At 43.8% G+C, this 23,968-nt stretch overlaps 1 protein-coding gene across 1 annotated transcript; it reads right to left on the reverse strand.

The window, feature by feature from the left end:
- Window positions 1-21,620: 21,620 nt before the first annotated feature.
- On the reverse strand, window positions 21,621-23,228 carry LOC311085422 (granzyme B(G,H)-like). The gene is made up of 5 exons (XM_084117927.1): window positions 23,152-23,228; window positions 22,901-23,051; window positions 22,652-22,787; window positions 21,969-22,220; window positions 21,621-21,865 (listed from the first exon to the last, which is right to left on the reverse strand). Exons 1-5 carry the CDS (start codon window positions 23,213-23,215, stop codon window positions 21,701-21,703), a joined length of 768 nt encoding a protein of 255 aa, XP_083974053.1. The 5' UTR covers window positions 23,216-23,228; the 3' UTR covers window positions 21,621-21,700.
- Window positions 23,229-23,968: the final 740 nt, after the last annotated feature.

The raw sequence follows: 23,968 nt of genomic DNA on the forward strand, positions 1-23,968 counted from the left end.
AGGAGAAGACTCAGAGCTGTTATCTTGGCAAAAGGAGATTGCAAAAGGTATTTAATAACAGGGTGCCAACAATTATGGCCAGCGTGTTTTGGAGAAAAACATTTATTTTATAATGTGATTTACCCCCACTCTCAATTCTTTTACTTCAATGAAAGGTTAGACTTTTGTGAATTTTTTGAATGAAAGATCAAAAGGATAAACAATGCAGATTTATTTTTTACAGCCATTTTTTATCATATTTATCAGGGGTGCCATCAATTTTGACCACCACTGTATATCCACACCTACCCACACATACGTGCATACATACATACCCATATACATACACACATATACAGGTACATAAACATACCTACATACATATACAAACGCTTACATATACACAAACGCATACATATAAACACAAACACATACACACTAACACTCTTTAACATGTCTGAAAAGGGGTTGGAAGAAGTAAAAACTTATTTAATCCTACCCCTTCTCCAGTATTCAAAACTTACATTTGCTATAATCATCCTGTTTCCAAAGTCTTCTAATCTATGGGGAAAAAAATATATAAAAAAATTAAAAAAGAAAAGAAAAGAAAATGATTATAACCGTATATCAATAGAGAAGTAATCTAATATTATTCTTGTAGTAAATTCTAGAGCCTTGACTTCAAATCCTTATTCACATCCCCCTACCATACCCACATACACATTCCTGTGCATACACACACCTACACAAAATATCTCGTCCCACTCACATGTACAGTTCTATCTACATCGTACGAGACTCGGTACTTCATCTCGGTACTTCACAAAAATCATCAGTCTAAACCTCTTTTTAAACAAACTCATGCTTGGACATTGCTTCAGTTTATTCCAAACCCTAACACCACAGACTGAAGTGCACATCCTCTTCATGGTTGTTCGAACACTCTTTATCCTGAAGTTGCACCTTCCCCTGTAATCATAACCCCCTTTCCTATCCGTAAAAAGTTTCTGTATATTATCTGGTAGTTGTTTGTTCCTGGCTTTAAACATTAACTGAGCTGTTTGAAATTCTACCAGATCTGAAAGTTTTAGTAGGCAGGAGTTTCTGAATAAATCATTAGTGTGATCCTGGAAACCTGCCTTATGTATTATCCGGATGGCTCTTTTCTGGAGTGTGCACAACGGTCGAAGTGAGGATTTGTAGGTGTTGCCCCAGACTTCCACGCAGTAATTTAAATAAGGCAGAATTAGTGAAAAGTATAATATATGTAAAGCTTTTATATTCAAGAACTGTTTGGCTTTACCAAGGATGGAGATACTTCTGGATAATTTAGACTGAACATGATGAATGTGTGGCTTCCAGCTGATCTTGTGGTCGATCATCACCCCCAGAAACTTCATTGTAATAAGGTTCGTAATGATGTAGATGTAGGAAGGAAGAAGACAGGGGTCGGCTGACTGGGACGCTCACTTTATTAACTCTTTTCAAACAAACAAAAAGATGCGCACAAAGCGCCTTCACCGTGTCACAGCACAGCTTTCAGACAAAACAATATTCTCAGCACAATTCTCTTTCCACTCTCCAGCAGCGTCCTTGTGAGGTCCCAGTCCAAACTCTCTCTCGCTCTCTCTCGCTCTCCTCGGTTATATGCGGTCTCTCCACGCCAATTACTGCAATCAGACACAGGTGTTCATCATCTGCACTTGACCTACTTACTCACCGCTCGGCCCCCACCTTTATCTCCCGCTCCAGACTTCGCGAAACCACGCCCCCCTCGCCACATACCCCCACCGCCCGACTCAGGCCGGGGAGCCATCCGGCCTGCAGCCTCCCCCCCCCTCCTCCTGGAGAGGAAGTCAGCCACAGTCATCTGTGCACCCGGCCTGTGGATCACCTGGAACTTAAACGGCTGTAAAGCTAGATACCAACGGGTGATCCGCGCGTTGGTATCCTTCATGCGGTGGAGCCACTGCAGGGGAGCGTGGTCCGAACAGAGGGTGAACTCCCGTCCCAAGAGGTAGTAGCGGAGGGTGAGAACGGCCCACCTGATGGCTAGGCACTCTTTTTCGATGGTGCTGTACATCGTCTCTCTCTTCGAGAGCTTCCGACTGATGTACAGCACTGGCCGCTCCTCACCCTCCACCTCCTGGGACAGGACTGCGCCCATCCCCCTGTCTGATGCGTCGGTCTGCAGAATAAAAGGGAGAGAAAAGTTAGGGGCATGTAAGAGTGGGCCACCACACAAAGCAGCCTTTATCTGAGTGAAAGCCTGCTGACACTGCTCCGTCCACTGAACCGTATCTGGTACCTCTTTTTTAGTCAGATCAGTCAACGGGCTGGCGAGGTCCGAATAATTAGGCACAAACCTTCAATAATATCCCGCCAGCCCCAAGAACTGTCTAACCTCCTTTTTGGTCTTGGGTCTTGGACAAGTTGCAACTGCTGCCGTCTTATCAATTTGGGGACGCACCTGTCCATGACCCAAGTGGAAGCCCAGATATCTAACTTCCACCCGCCCAACAGCACACTTCTTTGGGTTTGCCGTAAGTCCAGCCCTTCTCAGCGTCTTCAGGACAGCCCGCAAATGCTGCATATGCCGCTGCCAATCACCACTATAGATGATGATGTCATCCAAGTAGGCAGCAGCATATGCAGCATGCGGCCGGAGAATTCTGTCCATCAGACGCTGAAACGTTGCTGGAGCCCCGAACAAACCGAAAGGAAGGGTGACAAATTGGTGTAATCCGAACGGCGTGGTGAAAGCGGTCTTTTCTTTGGACATAGGTGATAAGGGGATCTGCCAATATCCCTTCGTTAAGTCCAGTGTCGAATAAAAACGAGCAGTACCCAGCCGATCAAGCAATTCGTCAATCCTAGGCATTGGATAAGCGTCGAATTTCGACACAGCATTCACCTTCCTGTAATCCACACAGAACCTGACTGAGCCGTCCGTTTTGGGAACCAAAACTATCGGGCTCGCCCAGTCACTGTTGGATTCTTCTATTACTCCCATTTCCATCATTGCCTCTAATTCGCTCTGCACTACTTTTTTTTTATGTTCTGGCAGGCGATACGGCCGGCTGCGAACTACCACCCCCGGCTCTGTCTCAACGTGGTGCTGAATGAGATCTGTACGACCAGGCAGAGGCGAGAACACATCAGCAAATTCTGCTTGTAAATTCTTTATGTCAGTGAGTTGGGATGGTGAGAGGTAGTCTCCCCCAGGGTCCAGAGCGAGGGATTGAGTTTTGATAAGCGCTTCTGGACCGAGATCCTCCTCTCCGCTCACCACCATCGCCAACAACACTGACTCCACCTCCGACCATTTTTTAAGGAGATTGAGGTGGTATATTTGATGTGCCCCGCCCCTATCTGTTCGTATTACCTCATAGTTGAGATCCCCAACTCGCCGTGTGACCTCGAAGGGTCCTTGCCACTTTGCGAGTAATTTCGAACTAGAAGTGGGAAGTAATACAAGCACTTTTTCTCCCGGTGTAAATTGACGCAGTCTAGCCCCCCTGTTGTACAACCGACTTTGTCTGTCCTGAGCCTGTAACAAATTCTCCATGGATAGCCGCCCCAAAGTGTGGAGTTTTGTTCTCAGGTCCATGACATACTGAATTTCATTTTTGCTATTTGAAGGTCCGTCCTCCCAAGTTTCTCTAAGGACGTCCAACACCCCGCGAGGCTGACGTCCATAGAGAAGCTCGAAGGGGGAAAACCCCGTGGAGGCTTGGGGGACCTCTCGTACAGCGAACAAGAGGGGTTCTAACCATTTATCCCAATTTTTGGCGTCTTCCTGTACGAACTTTCGAATCATGGTTTTTAACGTGCGATTAATCCGTTGTACCAGCCCGTCTGTCTGTGGGTGATAGACACTGGTACGAATCGCTTTAATGCCCAATAACTCGTAAAGTTCGCGTATGGTTCGTGACATAAACGCCGTGCCTTGATCGGTGAGAATCTCTTTCGGGATTCCCACCCGGGAGATCAATGAAAACAGAGCACTCGCCACACTTTTAGCGGAAATAGTGCGGAGTGGAACTGCTTCGGGATACCGCGTTGCATAGTCCACCAGGACCAATGCAAAGCGGTGTCCCCGTGCTGACCGTTCTAATGGCCCGACGAGGTCCATACCAATTCGCTCGAAGGGGGCCTGCATTAAAGGAAGTGGGCACAAAGGTGCTTTTGGGTTAGCCGGTGGGTTTACCAACTGACATTCACGACAAGACGCACACCACTTGCGCACGTTCTCGTGAATGCCCGGCCAAAAGAATCGGGCCATGAGACGATTTAGTGTCGCTGTTTGTCCTAAATGCCCGGCCATTGGATTACAGTGAGCCGCCTGAAAAAGCATTTCCCGGCGGCTTCGAGGAACTAACAACTGAGTTGTATCTTGTTTTGACTGGGCGTCTTGGGTCACCCGATACAACTTATCTTTTAAAATTGAAAAATAAGGATAGGAGAGCGGTTGGTCAGGGTGGAGAAGCTGGCCATCGATGGATCGAACCTGATCAAAAGCATGTTTTAGTGTCTCATCCTGGGACTGCTCCAGGGGAAAATCATCGCGTTCCGGAAAGTTAATTCCTCCCGAAACGCTCTGTTCACCTGAAACAGTACCCAGAGGTTCTAACTCAGCTTCACCCAGCTGAGCAACCGCCTCTTTTCCTTCCGGTTTTTCCCAAGAAGCATCCGTACACAAAATCCCTAATAATTTATTAAAGTCTGGCCAATCAGTTCCCAAAATTAACGGATGCCAGAGGTGCGGATTAATTGCTACCTCCACACTATGTTTTTGTCCCCTAAATTGAATTTCCACGGGCAATCTAGGATAATCCACCACATCCCCGTGCACACACCTTACCCTAACCATGCGGCCATTATCCAATGCCTCGGGCTGAATCAGGCTTTGATGCATGGAGGTTTGGTTACAGCCTGAATCCACCAAAGCCTGATAGGTACCCCCCTTGATACTCACAGGTATCCGATACTGGCCAGCTTGATCGGGGGCAGCTCGTGGGGCGTCGGGGACCCGGATCAGTGTCCCCACCTCCATCACTGGACACCGATCTATGAAGTGACCCGGGTCCCCGCAGCGCCAACAAGCCGGCCCAGGCTTCCCCTCTGCTCTGTGGGTAGGAAGCGGGTCAAGGAATTGGCGTGGAGAGAGCGCCGCCGCCGCTTGCGGAGGACCCGATTCAGAAAACGATCCCCCCCCCCGGGTAAAGGCTCTGGATGGAGCCGCCGGCTCACTCTGGCTCCCCATCCTCCACCGCGGTAGAGGTTTCGGCGGTGGTCCTCCCCGAGTCCTGGGGAGGGGGACGGGCCTAGAGGGAGAGGGAGAGAGAGAGAGAGGAAGAGAGGCAGATGGAAGAGGTTCGCCGACCCCTGGACACGCCACCATCTGATCCTCCGCCAGCTGGATGGCCTGTTTCAGCGACGTCGGGCGGTGGCACTGGACCCACTCTGCAGTCCTCTTTGGCAGTCGCGAGATGAACTGCTCCAGTACCACTCGATCTATGATACCCTCGACGTCGCTTCCATCGGCCATCAGCCACTTGCGGCAAGAGTCCCGGAGCTGTTGTGCCATGATGAAGGGCCGGCCGGACTCGTCGAGGCTCAGGGTCCTGAAGCGCTGACGGTGTTGTTCTGGGGTCCGGCCGACCCGCTGTAGGATGGCACGTTTCAGGTCTTCATAGACCAGGAGGTTCCGGACTGGCAGTTGGTGTGCAGCTACTTGTGCTTCCCCGGAAAGCAACGGGATGAGCCGCATTGGCCAGTCCGTAGAGGGCCATCCCCTGTCCTCCGCTGACCGCTCGAAGAGGTCCAGAAAAGCCTCCGGGTCATCCTGCGGCCCCATTTTGTTCAGCGGCAGCGGTGAGGACGCAGGTGTTTGGGGGACGGCCTTAACCTCCCGGTCTATCCAGCTCCGGAACAGCTCGCGGTCTTCATGCTGGCCTCGGAGGAGTGCTTCAAAGCGATGGTCTTGCTCCTCCTTTATGGCCAGCAGCTGTCGATGTTGTTCCTGGTGAAGACCGGCGAGCGTTTGTATGATGTCCGCAAATGGCGAGGCTGGCGGGTTTTGCATGGTGGCGATGATCTTCCTCCTTCCCGGGTTTCGGCACCACTGTAATAAGGTTCGTAATGATGTAGATGTAGGAAGGAAGAAGACAGGGGTCGGCTGACTGGGACGCTCACTTTATTAACTCTTTTCAAACAAACAAAAAGATGCGCACAAAGCGCCTTCACCGTGTCACAGCACAGCTTTCAGACAAAACAATATTCTCAGCACAATTCTCTTTCCACTCTCCAGCAGCGTCCTTGTGAGGTCCCAGTCCAAACTCTCTCTCGCTCTCTCTCGCTCTCCTCGGTTATATGCGGTCTCTCCACGCCAATTACTGCAATCAGACACAGGTGTTCATCATCTGCACTTGACCTACTTACTCACCGCTCGGCCCCCACCTTTCTCTCCCGCTCCAGACTTCGCGAAACCACGCCCCCCTCGCCACATTCATTTCTGTAACTCTATCAATATTTATACCGTCTATCACCATTTTTACATCGCTGTTCCCCTTACGCTTCCTAAACAACATAAATTTAGTTTTATCCAAATTCAAAGACAGTTTATTTAAGTCACACCATTTCTTTACTTTGATCAGTTCTGAGGTGATGTCCTCCATAAGCTGTTGCAGGTTTTCCTCAGTACACAAAATATTTGTATCGTCAGCAAACAGAAAATATTGCAGTATTTTTGAGACCTTACATATATCATTTATGTATAAGATGAAGAGTTTAGGACCCAGCACTGACCCCTGGGGTACACCACAAACAATGTCCAAGCATGATGACTGAAAATCACTTATTTTCACAAATTGTTGCCTGTTACTTAAATAACTTTTCATCCATTGTAAAACAACACCCCTGATCCCATAACGCTCCAGTTTCTTAAATAATATTTCATGATTTATTGTGTCAAATGCTTTTTTTAAGATCAATGAAGACTATGGAACTGGTGATTTCTTCTATTAATTCCAGAACTGCCAATGAAGTGGATCTTTGTGATCTGAATCCATATTGACTTTCAGCAAGTAATTTGTGTTTGTCAATAAATTTGTCTAATCTGTTAACAAACAGTTTTTCTAAGATTTTGGAAAACTGTGGTAGTAGGGAAACAGGCCTATAATTGGTGAAATGGTGTCTGTCCCCAGTTTTGTATAATGGGATGACTTTTGCGGTTTTCATGCTATTTGGAAATTTACCAGTTTGGAAAGAAAGATTACAGATATGTGTCAATGGTCGAACAATTGCTTCAATAACCTTTTTAACTATTGTCATATCAGTACCATCACAGTCAGTTGACATCTTGTTTTTACATTTAAGTACAGTATCAATGATTTCTTTCTGCTCCACTGCAGTGAGAAACATTGAATTTGGATTTCTACATATTAGTTTCTCGTTCCAATCATCTGCTGATTTTTCCTGCCAGTTTAGGTCCAACACTTACAAAAATACCTGTTGAAGTTATTAACCACATCGTTCAAATCATTTATGATTTCATCATTATCAATAAAATACTGTGGATAATTATTTTTTCTAGAATGTTTCCTAATTACATTGTTTAATATATTCCAAATACTTTTAATGTTACTTTTATTCCTATCTAATAATTTGCTATAGTATTCCTGTTTTGAGATCCGTAATATAGTTGTCAATTTATTTTTATATTTTTTATATTTATTCTCAGCTTGTTCAGTTCTATTTTTTAGGAATTCTCTGTAGAGTGTATTCTTTTTTTTACAGGCATTTTTCAATCCTTTTGTGATCCATGGTGTATCTAAGTATTTATTTCTTTTGGTGATTTTCTTTATTGGACAATTTCTATCATATAATAATTTAAAGGTGTACAAAAAAGTTTCATATGCTTTATCAATGTTATCTTCATTTAATACCAACTCCCAGTTCTGATTCAATAACTCTTCTTTAAGTGAATTTATTGTCTCCTCAGTTCTTATTCTTTTAAATAGCTGTCCAGCATCCTGTTTATTTCTTGTATAGCAGCTGTCATATACTAAAAAAACAGGTAGATGGTCAGTGATATCATTAATTAATAGTCCGCTTATCGTTTTGTTATCCAATAAGTTTGTAAAAATATTATCTATTAACGTGGCACTGTGAGAAGTAATTCTACTGGGTTTGGTAATGGTAGGGTACAGAGTCAAACTGTACATTGTATCGATGAACTCTTTTGTTGGTCTGTGATTATTTGGGTTGAGTAAATCAACATTAAAGTCCCCACAGATAAATAAGACCTTCTGAGTTTAAGCTGTGTATGTTTCCTCAAACCATTCCTTAAAGATTTCTAAGTTAGAACCTGGAGTTCTATAGATGCAGCTAACAATTACATTCTTTTTCTTTTCCATAAAAATTTCCACTGTTATACATTCAAATATATCATTCATCACCCTTGTCATGCTTTCCAACACTTTATACTGCAGGTATTTATTTATTTACATACAAAGCTACACCTCCACCAGTCTTCCCCTCTCTGTTTATATAGTTGAATTCATAACCATCCAGTTCAAAGTCAGCTCCCTTCTCAGTGCTGATCCATGTCTCAGAGATGGCAATAATACTGAATGGTTGTTCGAACTGGTTTAAATAATGCTTGATTTTATTAAAGTTTGCATATAAACTTCTGCTATTGAAATGTATAATAGAAAGTTTATTTTCTGCTTTAATAATCCTGTTGTACTGATCCTCAGAGTGGTAGCAGCAATTATCAATGACGTCAGAGTAGAAGTTATTATCCGGGTCAACATCGATCTCCATATCCTGACATTTGTACTCAGTGTAATTAAATGTTCCCTTTCGTTGTCACTCCGAGTTACGTCGGATGACGACGAATGGGGTTTCGCTTAGAAATCCTATCATCTTCGAGTATATAAAACGAGCCAATGGCAAAGAAATGCCATGGGTCTGCGGAATTTGCATAGCGTAACTCCGCCCCACCCTGGGAGTATATAAGGAAGTACGCTGGCAACATGCAGATATGTTTTCGCTTCGGAGCCAAGTTGATGTACTTCACTCCACAGCCAATCCTGAGATTCATCTCTTCATTTCTCTTCGAGACGAGCCTCTCTCCAAGTGTTGGTGTGACAGCGAGTTCCAGCGAGTGCAAATTCCCTGCTTATCTGTGCAGTGATTTGCCAGTGTTTGTGTGTTCTCTCCCTGGTCGCTTCAGCATTTGTGGAGAAATCTCCTTTCTAAAAGAGCTTGCACGCGGCACGTCTTTTTAAAGATGCCTCGCCCGTGCACTTCTGGTTGCGGTCTATTCATTTCTGACTCTGATGGGCACAATCGCTGTCTTGTGTGTCTGGGCTTAGAGCACGCTAAGGCAGCGTTTGTGGATGAGTCATGTTCCCATTGCGGGAACATGCCCATCGCACGGTTACGGTCGAGACTCAATGACCTTCATGGTAGAGTCCCCTCATCCGCACCCCGATCTACGGGCTCCGCGAGAGCTAGTACTTCGGCTGGCGGCCAGGGTGACCTGAGGATTACGGTGTGGGACAAAGCGCCGACTATTCCACGCTCCACACCGTCCTCTAGCGCCGTGCAACCCGCGAGTGTTTCAAATGAGCCCGCAGTACAGTCCTCTGACTTGCCGCGGGTCTCATTTGGCGCTCCAGAGGAAGATTCGATGTCGATCGCTGCATCACAGGGTGGGCAAGAGTCCTTGGGAAGTGAGGATTCGGCTGTGCTGCCACCTTCGGGTGTGCCAGCATTGCCCGAGTCTGATCCCGAGTTGACTGCCATGCTTTCCCGGGCAGCCGCGGCCATTGGGCTTGAGTGGTCCCCGCCACCTGGTCCGGTGCGCTCGCGGCTGGGTGATTGGTTTTTGGGTGCCGCCGCTGTGCCCTTGGAACGAGTGTCCAGGCATGTTGTTGTGTTAACAGATGCCTCCACCACGGGCTGGGGCGCCATGTGCAATGGACATGCTGCCGCGGGCTCCTGGACAGGACCCCAGCGCCTTTGGCATGTCAATTGCCTCGAGTTGTAGGCTGTACGTCTTGCCCTGCACCGCTTCCATGCGTTGCTCAGGGGTCAACACGTACTAGTCCGATCGGACAATACCTCGACTGTAGCGTACATCAACCGTCAAGGTGGTCTGCGCTCCCGCCGTATGTCACAACTCGCCCGCCACCTCCTCATATGGAGTCAGAAGCATCTGAGGTCGCTTCGTGCCATTTATATCCCGGGAGACCTGAACCAGGTGGCCGACGAGCTGTCTCGGCTTCGGCCTCTCGCTGGAGATTGGCGACTCCATCCCCAGACGGTTCAGCTGATTTGGGATCAGTTCGGGGACGCACAGGTAAACCTGTTTGCCTCCCACGACTCGTCCCACTGCGACCTGTATTATTCCCTGACCGAGGGCACGCTCGGCACGGATGCACTGGCGCACAGCTGGCCGCGGGGCCTCCGCAAGTATGCGTTTCCCCCAGTGAGCCTTCTTGCGCAGACCTTGCGCAAGATCAGGGAGGACGAGGAGCAGGTAATTTTGGTTGCCCCGTATTGGCCCAACCGCACCTGGTTCTCAGAACTAGTTCTCCTCGCGACAGCACCTCCCTGGCCAATTCCTCTGAGGAAGGACCTGCTTTCTCAGGGACGGGGCACCTTATGGCACCCTCGTCCCGATTTTTGGAACCTCCACGTGTGGCTCCTGGACGGGATGAGGCAGGTTTGAGTACCCTACCACCAGCGGTGGTGGCTACCATCACTTCCGCTAGAGCAGTGTCCACGAGACATGCCTATGCGTTGAAGTGGAACCTCTTCGTCAACTGGTGTTCTTCTAAAAATCTAGAACCCACGAAATGCCCCATCAGTGTCGTGCTTTCCTTCCTGCAAAAAGGGTTGGAGCGAAGGCTGTCTCCCTCCACCCTGAAAGTGTATGTTGCCGCCATTGCCGCACATCACGACGCAGTTGATGGTAAGTCCTTAGGAAAGCACGACCTGATCGTCAGGTTCCTGAGGGGAGCCAGGAGACTGAATCCTCCTCGTCCTCCCCTCGTACCCTCTTGGGACCTCTCAGTGGTTTTAACTGCCCTGCAGAGCGCTCCCTTTGAGCCTCTGCAATCAGTGGAGCTTAAGTTCCTGTCAATGAAGACAGCGCTCCTGGTTGCATTGGCCTCCATCAAGATGGTAGGGGACCTGCAGGCATTTTCGGTTGGCGAAGCGTGCCTGGAATTCGGACCGGCTAACTCTCACGTGATCCTGAGACCCCGACCTGGCCAAGGTTCCCACCACTCCCTTTCGAGACCAGGTGGTGAACCTGCAAGCGCTGCCTTTGGAGGAGGCAGACCCAGCCTTGGCACTGCTCTGTCCAGTACGCGCACTCCGTGCTTACGTTGACAGGACGCAGTGTTTCAGGACCTCAGACCAGCTCTTTGTCTGTCATGGTGGGAAGCTGAAGGGAAAGGCTCTCTCCAAGCAAAGGTTGTCTCACTGGATAGTGGACGCCATTGCTTTGGCATACCAGCAGCAAATGGACTGCATTTATATAGCGCTTTCACAGACCTATGGCCACCAAAGCGCTTTACATAGCCTCACATTCACCCAATCACTCACTCATTCATACACCGACGGCGGTGTCAGCCATGCAAGGCGCCATCCAGCTCGTAGGGAGCAGCTGGGGTTAGGTGTCTTGCTCATGGACACCTCGACACTTGGTCAGGTGGAACCGGGGATTGAACCACCAACCTTTCGGTTTGTAGACAACCTACATGAACCACTGAGCCACTGCCGCCCCAAACCATGCCGAACCAAGCCGACCATGCCCCCTTGGTGTGACGGCCCACTCCACCCGGAGTGTGGCATCCTCTTGGGCTCTAGCGCATGGCGCCTCGCTAACAGACATCTGCAGAGCTGCAGGCTGGGCGATCACCTAACACATTCGCGAGATTCTATAATCTCAGAGTGGAGCCAGTTTCTTCTCATGTACTCGCTTCAACTAGCCGGTAAGAGATTCTGCTCAGGTCTCTCCACGGACGGGATACGTGCGATATTCTCCTCAGGTGAGCCTAATAAGCTCTGAGTCTCCTCCAGCACTGACGACGTCAACGCCAGAGTTATGCCACCGGCAGCTTTCGCGTTTGGCTAGGTACCTCCATGTGCATGGTTCCCCTCCGGGTGACCCCCACATGTGTATTCCACTGTAAGCCTCTTTGAGCATGTGTCTTCCCTTGGCAAGCCACCTTGCCACCCCTGGGGTTGAAATATTCCACCTGCGGCTGGACACCCCAGTGTTACTCCGTATGCAGCCCTTCGGGTCATATGTGTATTCCAAGTCCCCCCCTTTGGGTTGGGCATGATTGCATATATCCACTGGATATGCTTCCCAGTGTACCTTGGTATTCCTGTGTTAAGTAGGACTCCTTCGTCCGTGCTAGTCTCACGACAGAGAGCTCAGACTTACGCAGGGCACTGGAAGACAGTCGAGAGGTGGCGTGATTACACTGGGAACCCCATTCGTCGTCATCCGACGTAACTCGGACTGACAATGAAAGGGAACGTCTCGGTTACGTATGTAACCCTCGTTCCCTGAGTAGGGAACGGAGACGTTACGTCTCCCTGCCACTTCCGCTGTACCGCTGGAACGCCTGAGTTCAGTCTCGGCTCCTCAGCGAAGACATATCTGCATGTTGCCAGCGTACTTCCTTATATACTCACAGGGTGGGGCGGAGTTACGCTATGCAAATTCCGCAGACCCATGGCATTTCTTTGCCATTGGCTCGTTTTATATACTCGAAGATGATAGGATTTCTAAGCGAAACCCCATTCGTCGTCATCCGACGTAACGTCTCCGTTCCCTACTCAGGGAACGAGGGTTACATACGTAACCGAGACGTTTTCAGTTCTATTTTATCATAGTTCACAGTCATAGTAGGTGCAGTTCTATCATCAGCTGATGATGAATACCGGTACCAAGTGTCATCATGATGATGTAGCGTGTTGGCTCTGTTTTACCTTCAGTCACGTAGTGATCAGTTAAATCTCTCCAGCTCCTCGATGTCTCGGATGATCATTACCTTCGCCTCCTCCGGTGTTCCGTTCAATTTAATGAAGATCTTACCGCTGGATGTCCATGTTGCCTGGAGCTTCCCCTGCTTTTTCAGAAACCAGGCCTTCCTAGCGATGTCCGCGTTCCGTTTGGTCAGATGGTCATTGATGTAGACGTTTGATCCTCTCAGCTTCCTCCCTTGCTTTAGTAGCTCCGTTTTATGTTTTCTATTTACAAACTTCATAATTATGGCTGGTTTATCATTGTTGCTCCTCCTGGGCAACGCATGGCAGGCTTCAATGGTGTTCTGGTCAACCTCTATTCCCTTGGACCAGAAAAAAGAAGTCACCTGCTGTTCAACGGAATCCGACAGTTTATCATCTGTGGTCCCATCCACCTCCGCTGCAACCGCCCGTGCATACGAGCGAGGTTTGACATGCAGACCAGTGATGATCACGTCGTTCACCCTGGTATACTGCTCCAAATCTGACACTCGTTTCTCTAGGAAGGTTATCTGCTTATCCTTTTCGGCATTCTGGAGTTTCAGTGTTTTTACTTCCTCGATTAAATCCATGATTGATTTCTGCTGGAGCCTGACAGCAGAAACCTCCTCTGACAGGAAGTCCAGTGACTTTTTAATGTCATCCAGATCCTCCATCGCCTGGGTCTTCTTTGGTCCCATCTTGCGCGTGTTGTAAGACTATCTTTGCTTAAAGATCAGTCTAACAGAACATATACGCCAAACAGTAAAAAATAAACACTGAAAGATAGCTACATCCAAGAAACTTGCCCACAGGTGCAAACAGATGCAACTTGCCCACTGGTGCAAACAGGAAACAGGGAGTGAAGTAATGCCGATTATTAATATTGTTTTTTTAGTCTTTTTTTAGTTACTCTTTATCTGCCTGTCGTATCTGTATGACATTCTTCTTTCATACGAATACAATCAGAGTTATATTAAAAAATGTCCTGGCTCTTCCAAGCTTTATAATGGCAGCGAATGGCTGTTTGACTTTCAGTGTTGTTTTCGTCAATGATGACGATAACTAAATGATTTTGTTGACGCACCTTTTTTTATGACGATAACGCGACGATGACTAGCTAAAAATGGCTCTAAGATGACTAAAACATGACGAGACGTTTTCGAGTTTTCGTTGACGAGACGAGACGGAACGAAAATGAAGTCTGACATTCGTTGCCAACCGTTCCGTATAATAGCCTACGGAATCGTCCCGTATTTGACACATACAAGTCTTGTTCCGTATTGAACTGATACGGAACACACTTTGTTTCGTATTTTTGAAAATCAATTCAGTGCAAATCCATGACAGACACATAGCTACTAATATATGTCAGACTATGAACGAAGACATTTGTAGGCTTACTGGGCTATGAGAAAAAAACCCGACGGTGCGGTAGATACTAATTTCTCCCTCTGTTTGTCTATGATCAGCGTAGCGTTTTTAACATCTTGGAACATCATCAGAGAATGCCCTTTTAATTGGTCGTTTCAGTCATTGTGAGTCACGTATCGTAGCAATGATGACGACAAGTGACAACAGCGGGAAATGTAAAAATGACTACCTCCGAGCAGCCGGCGAAAAAGAAAAGAGCACAGAAATGTAAAATTGAATGGGAAAATGACTACCCGTGGCTGGAATGCGTGAGGGACAATGAATACAAGGCCAATTGTACCATATGCCGTCGCGTTTTTTCTGTTTGTCACGGCGGAGTGTGTGATATTAAGCAGCACGCATCAGGAGATAATCTAATAATTCTATTGAATAAGTTCGCACAAGGCTACAGAAAACTGTTGTGTTTATTTTTCTTCAAATGCAGTCTAAGCCGGTGAGTTTTGAATGTTATATGTTGTATTTGTTTAAGTTAAAAATAAAACGTATTATAAACTAAACAAATCCATGGTTCATTGTTGGCAAAATGATCATGATAGCCTTTATATTTCACTATGTGGTTCAGTCTTGTATATTGATTAGGCCTACTTTGCTATTCTATAAATATATAGGCCTAATAAGTTGTATTATAATATGCTATAAGGTATGAAATATATTTATCTAAATGTATCAATTAGTTTCCACAATATTCACCAGAAGTCATCATTTCAGGGGTTATTTAAAAAAAAAAAAAAAAAAAAAAAAAAAAAAATATGAATTGCAACACTTGTTACAACCTGTCAAACCAAGCCCATTTCCAATACTTTTTAACCTAAATTAATTTGTTAAAGACTACTTTTTTTTTTTTTTACTAAAATTGACTAAAACTTGACTAAAACCTTTTTGTGTTTTCGTCGACTAAAACTTGACTAAAACTATCAAGTTTATAAGTGACTAAAATGTGACTAAAACTAAAAAGCATTTTCGTCCAAAAGACTAAGACTAAGACTAAAACTAAAAGGGCTGCCAAAAACAACACTGTTGACTTTGGAACCATCAAACCATCAAAGCGCAAAGTGCTCCACACATCTCCGGGGGTTAATAAAGTCCTTCTGAAGTGAAGCGATTCGTTCGTATAAGAAAAATATCCATATTTAAAACTTTATTGACTAAAATAACTAGCTTCCGGCAGACAGCCGTACGCATCGACTTACACTAAAAGAGTAACCCTTGAACTTGACGCACAACGTAATGATGAATGCGGTTGCCAAGCCCTGTTTGTTTGAACCGTGAGAGGTGTCAATTGCCGTCATTACGTCATGCTTCGGGTCAAGGGTTACTCTTTTGGCATAAATCGATGCGTACGGCCGTCTGCCGGAAGCTAGTTATTATATATGGATATTTTTGTTACACGAACGCATCGCTTCACTTTAGAAGGCCTTTACTAACCCCCGCAGAGCCGTGTTGAGCACTTTAATCATGAATAGATGCTCTTTGATGGACTTCCAAAGACATACAGCCATTCACTGCAATTATAAAGCTTGGAAGAGCCAGGACATTTTTTAATACAACTCCGATTGTATTCGTCTGAAAGAAGAATGTCATATACACAGGGCTTGACATTAACACCCGCCAACCCGCCAAATGCGGGTGGATTTTGCTTGTGGCGGGTAACATAGTCACTCCAACTAGCCACTTTGGCGGGTTGAATAATTGTAGTCTTTTCAAAAGGCATCGGAAATAAGTGTGACACTATAACTCCCATGAGTATTAGGGCTGTCAACGAATATTCTAAATTCGAATATATATTCGAATAGTTTAAAAAAAACATAATTTCGAAGGTGAAAATGAATATTCGAATGTGGAAAAACGGCCGCGGTAGCAGAGGTGCGGCTGTCTGCTTTGCGAGTGGGCGTGCTGCCTGAGGGATCAGGGACCGGTAACAGGAAGAAGAAGCGTTAACGTTAAACAGAAACATTACTAAAGTGTAGGCTACTGTACTGACTGAATAGATATTGCATGAATAAGGTAGGTTAGATACAGGAGTTTCATGCACTGCAGGCTTCCACTGGTTTGATTATTTGCCGTTTCATGTCAAGGAAAAGTTCCATGTTTACCACAGCACAGCTCGCTCGGAGCGTTCAATGTAGTTTCTATATACTGTAAAACTTCAATTAATGTTAATAATATTTGTTTCAATCACTGAATGAAGCCTGCTATATAAGAGTCGCGACCTTAAATTGCTTGCACAAAACTCTTGATCAGCACTCTACATTTGCTGATTGTTGTTGTTCATTTAAACCGTTATGCGCAGAGAGCGTGACGCCGCATTCGCGCCGCAAGACCTCCAGGTCTGCGTAAACGCGTATTTACATTGACTTAACATTGAAATCACTCGCGCCAGACGCTCTATTTGCGTTTGGTGTGAACGCAGCATGAGGGTGAGGGCGAGAGAGAAAAAGAGTGCCTGCGAGTGCGAGTGAGCGAGCGAGCGAGAGTGAGGTCTGCGGTCTTGGCCATTAGATTTACTTGTTTTTGTGTAGGTAATACGTTGTCAAATATGTTTAAACTTAAATAAACTACCTATACAAGTAGTTATGTCTCTTTGTATTAATTTGTCCTGTTATTGACGTAATGCATTGACAAATGCGCAACCAGATGTTCGAATAGTTCGAATATAGGCTGTGCCTGCTGCGTCCCATGTGCATACTATCCATCCTAAATAGTATGTGACATTAGTAATTGTCAATACTATTTAGGGCAGATAGGGTGGATAGTATGCACATTGGGACGCAGGGTATGTGTTTTTTTTTTAGAGGGAATATTCAAATGTAATTTTTGAGCAATTTTGACAGCCCGAATGAGTATTACATGTGTTGCCTTGCACTTGCGCGCTAGTGACCGACAACACAGAAACGAAGAGACAGCTAGCTGCCCTGCTGGAGTTATGCCGGGTTTAGCTATGTGGCGACATATAATAGCCTACATAATACATGGTTTTATTTTAAAAAAAGAACCTTTACACACAACCTCAGAGCTAATGATAATGACCTGTATTGTTATATATTTATGTAGTCTTGATTTGGGTGTGTACAGTGGTTTTACATTTAAAAGGATTGTAAATCTAGTTCAAGTAAATTTTAGCACGCCATAGTCAACTTTTATCAGGTAATTTCACAACAACAAAAATGTGGCTAGTAAAAATGCTGTGTGGCTAGTAACTTTGGAAAACCACTAGCCACATTGGCTAGTGAGCAAAAAAGTTAATGTCAAGCCCTGCATATACACCTAGGATGACTTTAGGGTGAGTAAATAATGGGCTAATTTTCATTTTTAGGTCAACTATCCCTTTAAGATGGAATTTCAATTTCGTTGAGCACACCCTAAACGTAGTCCAATCTCAGCGAAATTCGGTTTGTTTCCATTTCTCACAAAGGAGAGTTGATTGGGAGGGTGAGAGCAGAAGATTTCACCCTAAAAAACAACAACAACAACAACAAAAAAAAAAATATATATATATATATATATATATATATAGAGAGAGAGAGAGAGAGAGAGAGAGAGAGAGAAAGAATGGACCCTTTTCACAAGTTGTGATTATCTCAGACAGCTGTAATTGTCTTGATATGTTTCCCTTCTTCTGGAAAGTCATGGCAATTCTACCATGGCTCTTTTCTTTTGTTATTATAGCAAATGGGAATACAAAAAAATATTTTATCTCATCTCCATTTCACTGCTATAGAAGTTTACCCAACTATGAGGACTTCTGCTGAGAACAATAGAAATGTTAGAAGTCTTATTTAGACAGCTGGGGATGTTGACCTCTGGTGTTGAGTTGAAGTAATTGCAGGTTATGTTGGATGGATGGCAAACTTGTTCCAAATAATATTCAGTTGTTCAACTTTAATAGATACATTTATTAAAATTAGAAGAAATAACGCAGGGAAATTTAGAAGGGAAGGGACGTGTATCTATATATTATAACATAATGGTAAAATATATAGAATCAACATTAGATTCAACATCAACATTTACTTACATTGCTACGGGCAAGTGGAAAGACTTTATTGTTCAGTAATGGGAACCATATGTGAACATGATGAAGTATTTGCGCCATATGATTCTAAAGAAGCATGCAAACTTTTACAGATATCGGGCCATAAGTAGAGCTATTACACTTTAAAAGGGGGAGGGGGACAACAAAAAACACATTTCAGTGATAAATAGCCTGAAAGTGCAAAAAGTGTTTTTTTCCCTCTCTGATGTAAGTGTTTACAGGCTTGATAAAGATTTTGTAATCAGCAGCTAAAGCATCAAGTGCTGAGACCCTATAGTTTTTTGTTTTATATGTCTTTTTTATTAGGGGTTCAAGCGCATAGCACTGAAACCCATTTGTAATTGTTAAAATTTCCAAGGATGAGCATTCTCACCTAAAACTGATCGGGCAGACCAAACCAAGTCGTAGAGACTTGAAACTTTGAGGGCTGGTAGTACTCACAACATCTACAACATCACCAGGGCCCGCCCCGATCGGCCTGACAGGAGCGCTACATATGCGATTGCCGCACGGCGAAATCTTTGGTTATTTTGGAGGTTTTGTAAACTAGTCCTAGGTTTTTGGCCCGATCTTGCAGCAAGATTCTCTGGAGTCAGATTGTCAATAATTATATCAAAAAGTTAAAATTTCGATTAATGGTCTCTAAAACGGATAACTCGTGAACTCGCGAACTATTTTCACCAAACTCGGTGAAAGCACATGTGTATGGGCTCAATCTTTGGTCAAGTGAAAATAATCGTGGCGATCGGATGCTTGGTGGTGCTATAAACAGAAAAAAATACAAAAACCACAAACCAAAAGTGTCATGCAGTATCTTAGTCCAAGGTGCCATGGTTGTTTATGAGGACATTTGCATATCTCGAAAAACATGGCTGCCATCGGCCAATGAAGTTTGAGCACCTATTAGATGAGGTTAATGTTGGCCGATCAGAACGAAACTTGGTGGGCATGTTCGACTCATGGCCCTAGAGGCCTGTAAGAATTTTGAAAGAAATCACCACTAGCTGGTGCAAACGAATTTTACGCCTCTGTAATCACGTGGTGTTTCACATATCCCCACAATATTTATATATCATTTGATTTGACAGTTCATGAAGCTCTAGCATAAGTTCTGCCGGGAAGACTCAATTGTTATGTCACTTATTACCTTCTCATCTATCCAATCATATTACTATTCTTACAGTATAAAAGATTGGTACTTACACACGTCTGAGTTCGCAGATGCTGACGCTTCAATTCACCTCCATCCTCCCCACCACCACCAAGATGGGTCTTTCCCTCCATCCTTTCCAACACCACCAGGATAGTCTCTTCCCTCCATCCACCCCACCACCACCAGGATGGTCCCTTCCTATACCTTGCAGGGGGTCGGCTGCGCCCCTGCCTTCGTCTTCAGGCAGGAAATGCAGATCCGGACCCTCGGATTGCAAGCTACGGACGGGGCCTACGCCAAAGAACTTGATTGCTTGTTGGGCTGTTAATAAATGTTAATTGTTACAGTATTTATTCTCCCGAGTCTTTCTGGTAGAACTTAATGTTATCTATAAGCTCCGAAACAATGACAAAATTCACATTTAAAATATATAACCATTCAAAACTTACAGTCTCTCAATTCCACCATGATTTTGATGACATCACGCTGCACTTCAGCTTCTCATCAGATTTTCTGTCCAATCTAATGCTCTCTAGAATCTAAAGCGTCCCTCCCCCTACATTACAAACAGACACTGAAGCTGCGACTAAAATCAGTAATTTGTTCAAACATTTACCATTTTCAACATGGTGAATGGCACATAGTGCACTATATAGGGGACAGGGAATGATTTAGACAGTGTAAATATGCTTTCAATTGGGGCAAATTAAGTCTGTTTTCATGTTAGTGTCACGTGAACCGCCGTCTGCTCCGGTCCAGAGACACGACAGCACAGAGCGGATCATAAGCGCAAGTCGGCGCAGACCAGAAAACTTGACTTATTTGAATTATGCACAGAATGCTATATTTTAAAGCGATATGGCGGAGATTAGGAGGAAACTGCTGCTTTACTGAGCTCAGCTGAGGCTCTTGCCAAGCTGTTATATAAACTAAACGCTATTGGCTATTATTAGTAGATGAAATCATACACCAAAATCCTACACTGAATACACCATGTAGCGGTAATGAGCAGCTGGTAACTTAGCAACGACATTACTTTACGCTACCTCAGAAGCCTGTACAAAATTGTATTCCGAGGTGCCTTAATGCGCAAACGCTGCCTTTGAAGTCATTGCCTGGTAGGGCAACTTTTACACAGGGCAACTTTTTTGAGCAATGTTGCCTGGGCACTTTTCCATTGAGAATGGGCAACATATTTCTATCTGAATACTTTAGATCGGTCGTGGGCCCTGTGCCGTACCTGGTTGCCCATTGACGGCAATATTGCCCAGCAACATTGCATAAAAAGTTGTGTATCATCACCTAAAGTTTTCGGAAGCAGCCCTTGTCAATTCATGTGTTCAACTTCATGCAGCGCTGCGCACACCAAATGGTGTGTGATATAAAAATAAATAACATGATTCTTGAAGCCATAAGCCAAACTGTCTGTGCAGCAAATGTTTTAATTTGATGTGAAATTTACTTTGGCAGCGTGAGAGCCTGAGACAGACCCTAAAAGTGTATGGCAACCCTGTATAAAATATGCTATGCTGTAAAATATGATACTCGTCAGCTGTTTGGAGTACTTTACAAAAGTTTAGAGGTTTAAGAGTTTTAAATGAATCTGTAAGCAGTAATTCATGTATGAAGTAAAAAATAAACTAGTATTATAGTCAAAATTAAGTAAAAAATTAGTAAAAATTAATACCCATTATGCTTCGTTATATAAACAACCCAGTTTGCTGGGTAAATTTTTTTATTTATTTATTTTTACTCAAATCCTGGAGACCTTTCCAGGACTGTTTTAATTCAACTTAATTTAGACTAAATTAATTGTTTTACTTATAAAATATTTTCTTTTCTTTTTTTATTTCAGTTTTCCCCCTTCAAGTAGATATGAGCCGTACTTACATGACTGAAAATTGAGGGTGTTGCCATGATGGCCACCAAGTGAACTGCTAAATGATTTTAAAGCGTGCAATTATTTATGGTTGTGACAATGAGAACACTTTGACTATAATTGATGCTTGCCATGATTGAAGGTTTATTTAAGAATTCAATAAAAACATTTCTTTCTTTTTAGTTTACATGAAGTCACTTAATTTTTCCATTTTTTTGATCCATTGAAGATATGCTGAAATCTTAGTATACACATTAGGACGTTGAGGTGAATTGCAACGATATCCAGATCCGAAAGATGTGACACCAACTGCAGTGTTTCCACAAACCAAAGGACCTCCTGAATCCCCCTGTTAAGAAACACAGATCAACACATCACTAGTGAAACCAGTCTGTACATTACCATAAAGTCTGTGAATATATATATATATATTTATATATATTTAAACATACATGGCAGGATCCACCACTGCCATATGCACAGATCATCTGTGAGGAAATGAACTGAGATCCCCATCTGCGCTGACAGTCTGCCTTATTTTTTGTAGTTGTGAATGCCTCCATTAGACGATAACTCTGTGGGCCATTAGTCCACAGTTCTCCCCAGCCGGCAACACTACAGAGAGTACCTGGTTTCACGTTTTTTCCTTTCTTCGGTAATGATATCAGTCTAACTTTGTTGTTTAGTTTGACTTTTTTCTCTAGCTGTAATTAAAAAATACAACATTTTTTTTTATAAAAAATATTTTATAAGACTGAAGTTCAGTTGATTATACTTTTTTTTTTTTAGGTTTGTACAGAAGCCCTAAAGTTGATTTTATTTTTAAATGCCTCTTTATTATTGTGTTTTCTGCTTATAATAGTCACAAAACAAATGCATCAATGATATTCCAGGTTTTTTTTTTTTTTGCCTTTTTTGCCCATTTCTTTTTTGTTGCTACACAGAGCAATATATAAATAATGTTGGAAATAGACCTAATAGGAAATAACACTTGGCCATTTACATATAATGATTTAAATCCCTTCAGTATTTTTTAAGGCAAGAAATTGTAATAGACAATCAAACATAGTGGTTTGTGCTACTGTTTCCTGATCAGATTTTCTTTTGAACAACTAAAAATATAACAGGTTGTTACCCTCAAAAGCATGATGTCATTCTGAATAGGATTGCGTTTATAGCCTGGATGTGGGATGTAGGACTTCACTCTAATGACATACGAACACTTGCTGTACCTTAAGTCATGAGCACCAACCACAACCCGAATCTCATATCTGTATAAAGAGCATATTGGAAATGTGTATTTATGTCATATGATACACTGTATGGTTGCACTGTAGTTGTTGTCAATACTCAATATTGCAGTTCACACTAAACAAGCTCTTACCCGTTCCTGCAATGTGCAGCAGTCAAGACAAGCTTATCAGAAATGAGGAATCCACCACAGATATGTTGACGGTTCACCTGGAGAGAAACCATGTAAGGTCTGGAGTGGGGTTTGGCTTCATTGCCGTTCACTATACTCACATTCACATGAGCTGAGAGAGAGAGAGTGCTGTCAGTCAACTCATTCAGCACCTATACGAATCAAACATTCTTAAAAATCATCATAATTTACTGTAATATAATCAATCTCACCAGTGAAGGTCAGGTGTGGCAGCAGAGAGGCCAGCAGGAGCAGAGAGATGATGATGATGGTCATGATGAAGAAGATGATCAGTGAGTTCTCACTGGCTAAACATGGTATAAATATACTTCAAATATGGGTGGTGACATTAAGCGGCACATTACTCCACCTCCTTAAAAAAAAAAAAAAAGTGTAGTATGAGCAACACAATGATTAGAAAGTACTGTTCTTGTTAATCCTTCCGGTCTCATATTGAAGCCACCGATGGTTTGTATTATTAGATTTAAGTTTTAAAAAGCTGAATTTATTATACCATTTTTGTTTGATTTTATCCCAAATATTGACCAAAAGTTGGCGTTTTCAGTCTTTGCCCATTCAAGTTTATATGACCCGTACTTGCATGACTGGAAATTGAGGGTGTAACCAAGATGGCCCTAAGTGAATTAATGTGAAATTACTTTTGTGCTCCCCATGTAATATTGCAATTATATATGGTTGTGACCATGAGGACACTTAGCAATATTATTTAATAGACTGATCAATATTCTTTTCAGTTAATCTCACCAGTGAAGGTCAGGTGTGGCAGCAGAGAGGCCAGCAGGAGCAGAGAGATGATGATGGATCAGTGAGCTGTCATGACAAAAACTCGGTGTGTCCGAATATGCCTACTTCCATAATATGTAGTAGGCGAAAAGCAGTATGCAACCAAGTAGTATGTCTGAATTCAAATATGTAAGTATATATATATATATATATATATATATATATATATATATATATATATATATATATATATATACACAGTCACCAGCCACTATATTAGGTACA

Source organism: Abramis brama, assembly GCF_963993115.1.
Source record: "Abramis brama genome assembly, chromosome: 6".
Lineage (NCBI taxonomy): Eukaryota > Metazoa > Chordata > Actinopteri > Cypriniformes > Leuciscidae > Abramis > Abramis brama.

What these genes read in the sequence shown, in the direction of transcription:
- LOC311085422 (XM_084117927.1), bottom strand. Translation starts at nt 23,215, where the DNA reads ATGACCATCATCATCATCTCTCTGCTCCTGCTGGCCTCTCTGCTGCCA. An exon ending in GCCACACCTGACCTTCACTG is followed by an intron (nt 23,052 to 23,151) that starts GTGAGATTGATT and finishes TCTCTCTCTCAG; the next exon opens with CTCATGTGAATGTGAGTATA. An exon ending in GCTGCACATTGCAGGAACGG is followed by an intron (nt 22,788 to 22,900) that starts GTAAGAGCTTGT and finishes CTCTTTATACAG; the next exon opens with ATATGAGATTCGGGTTGTGG.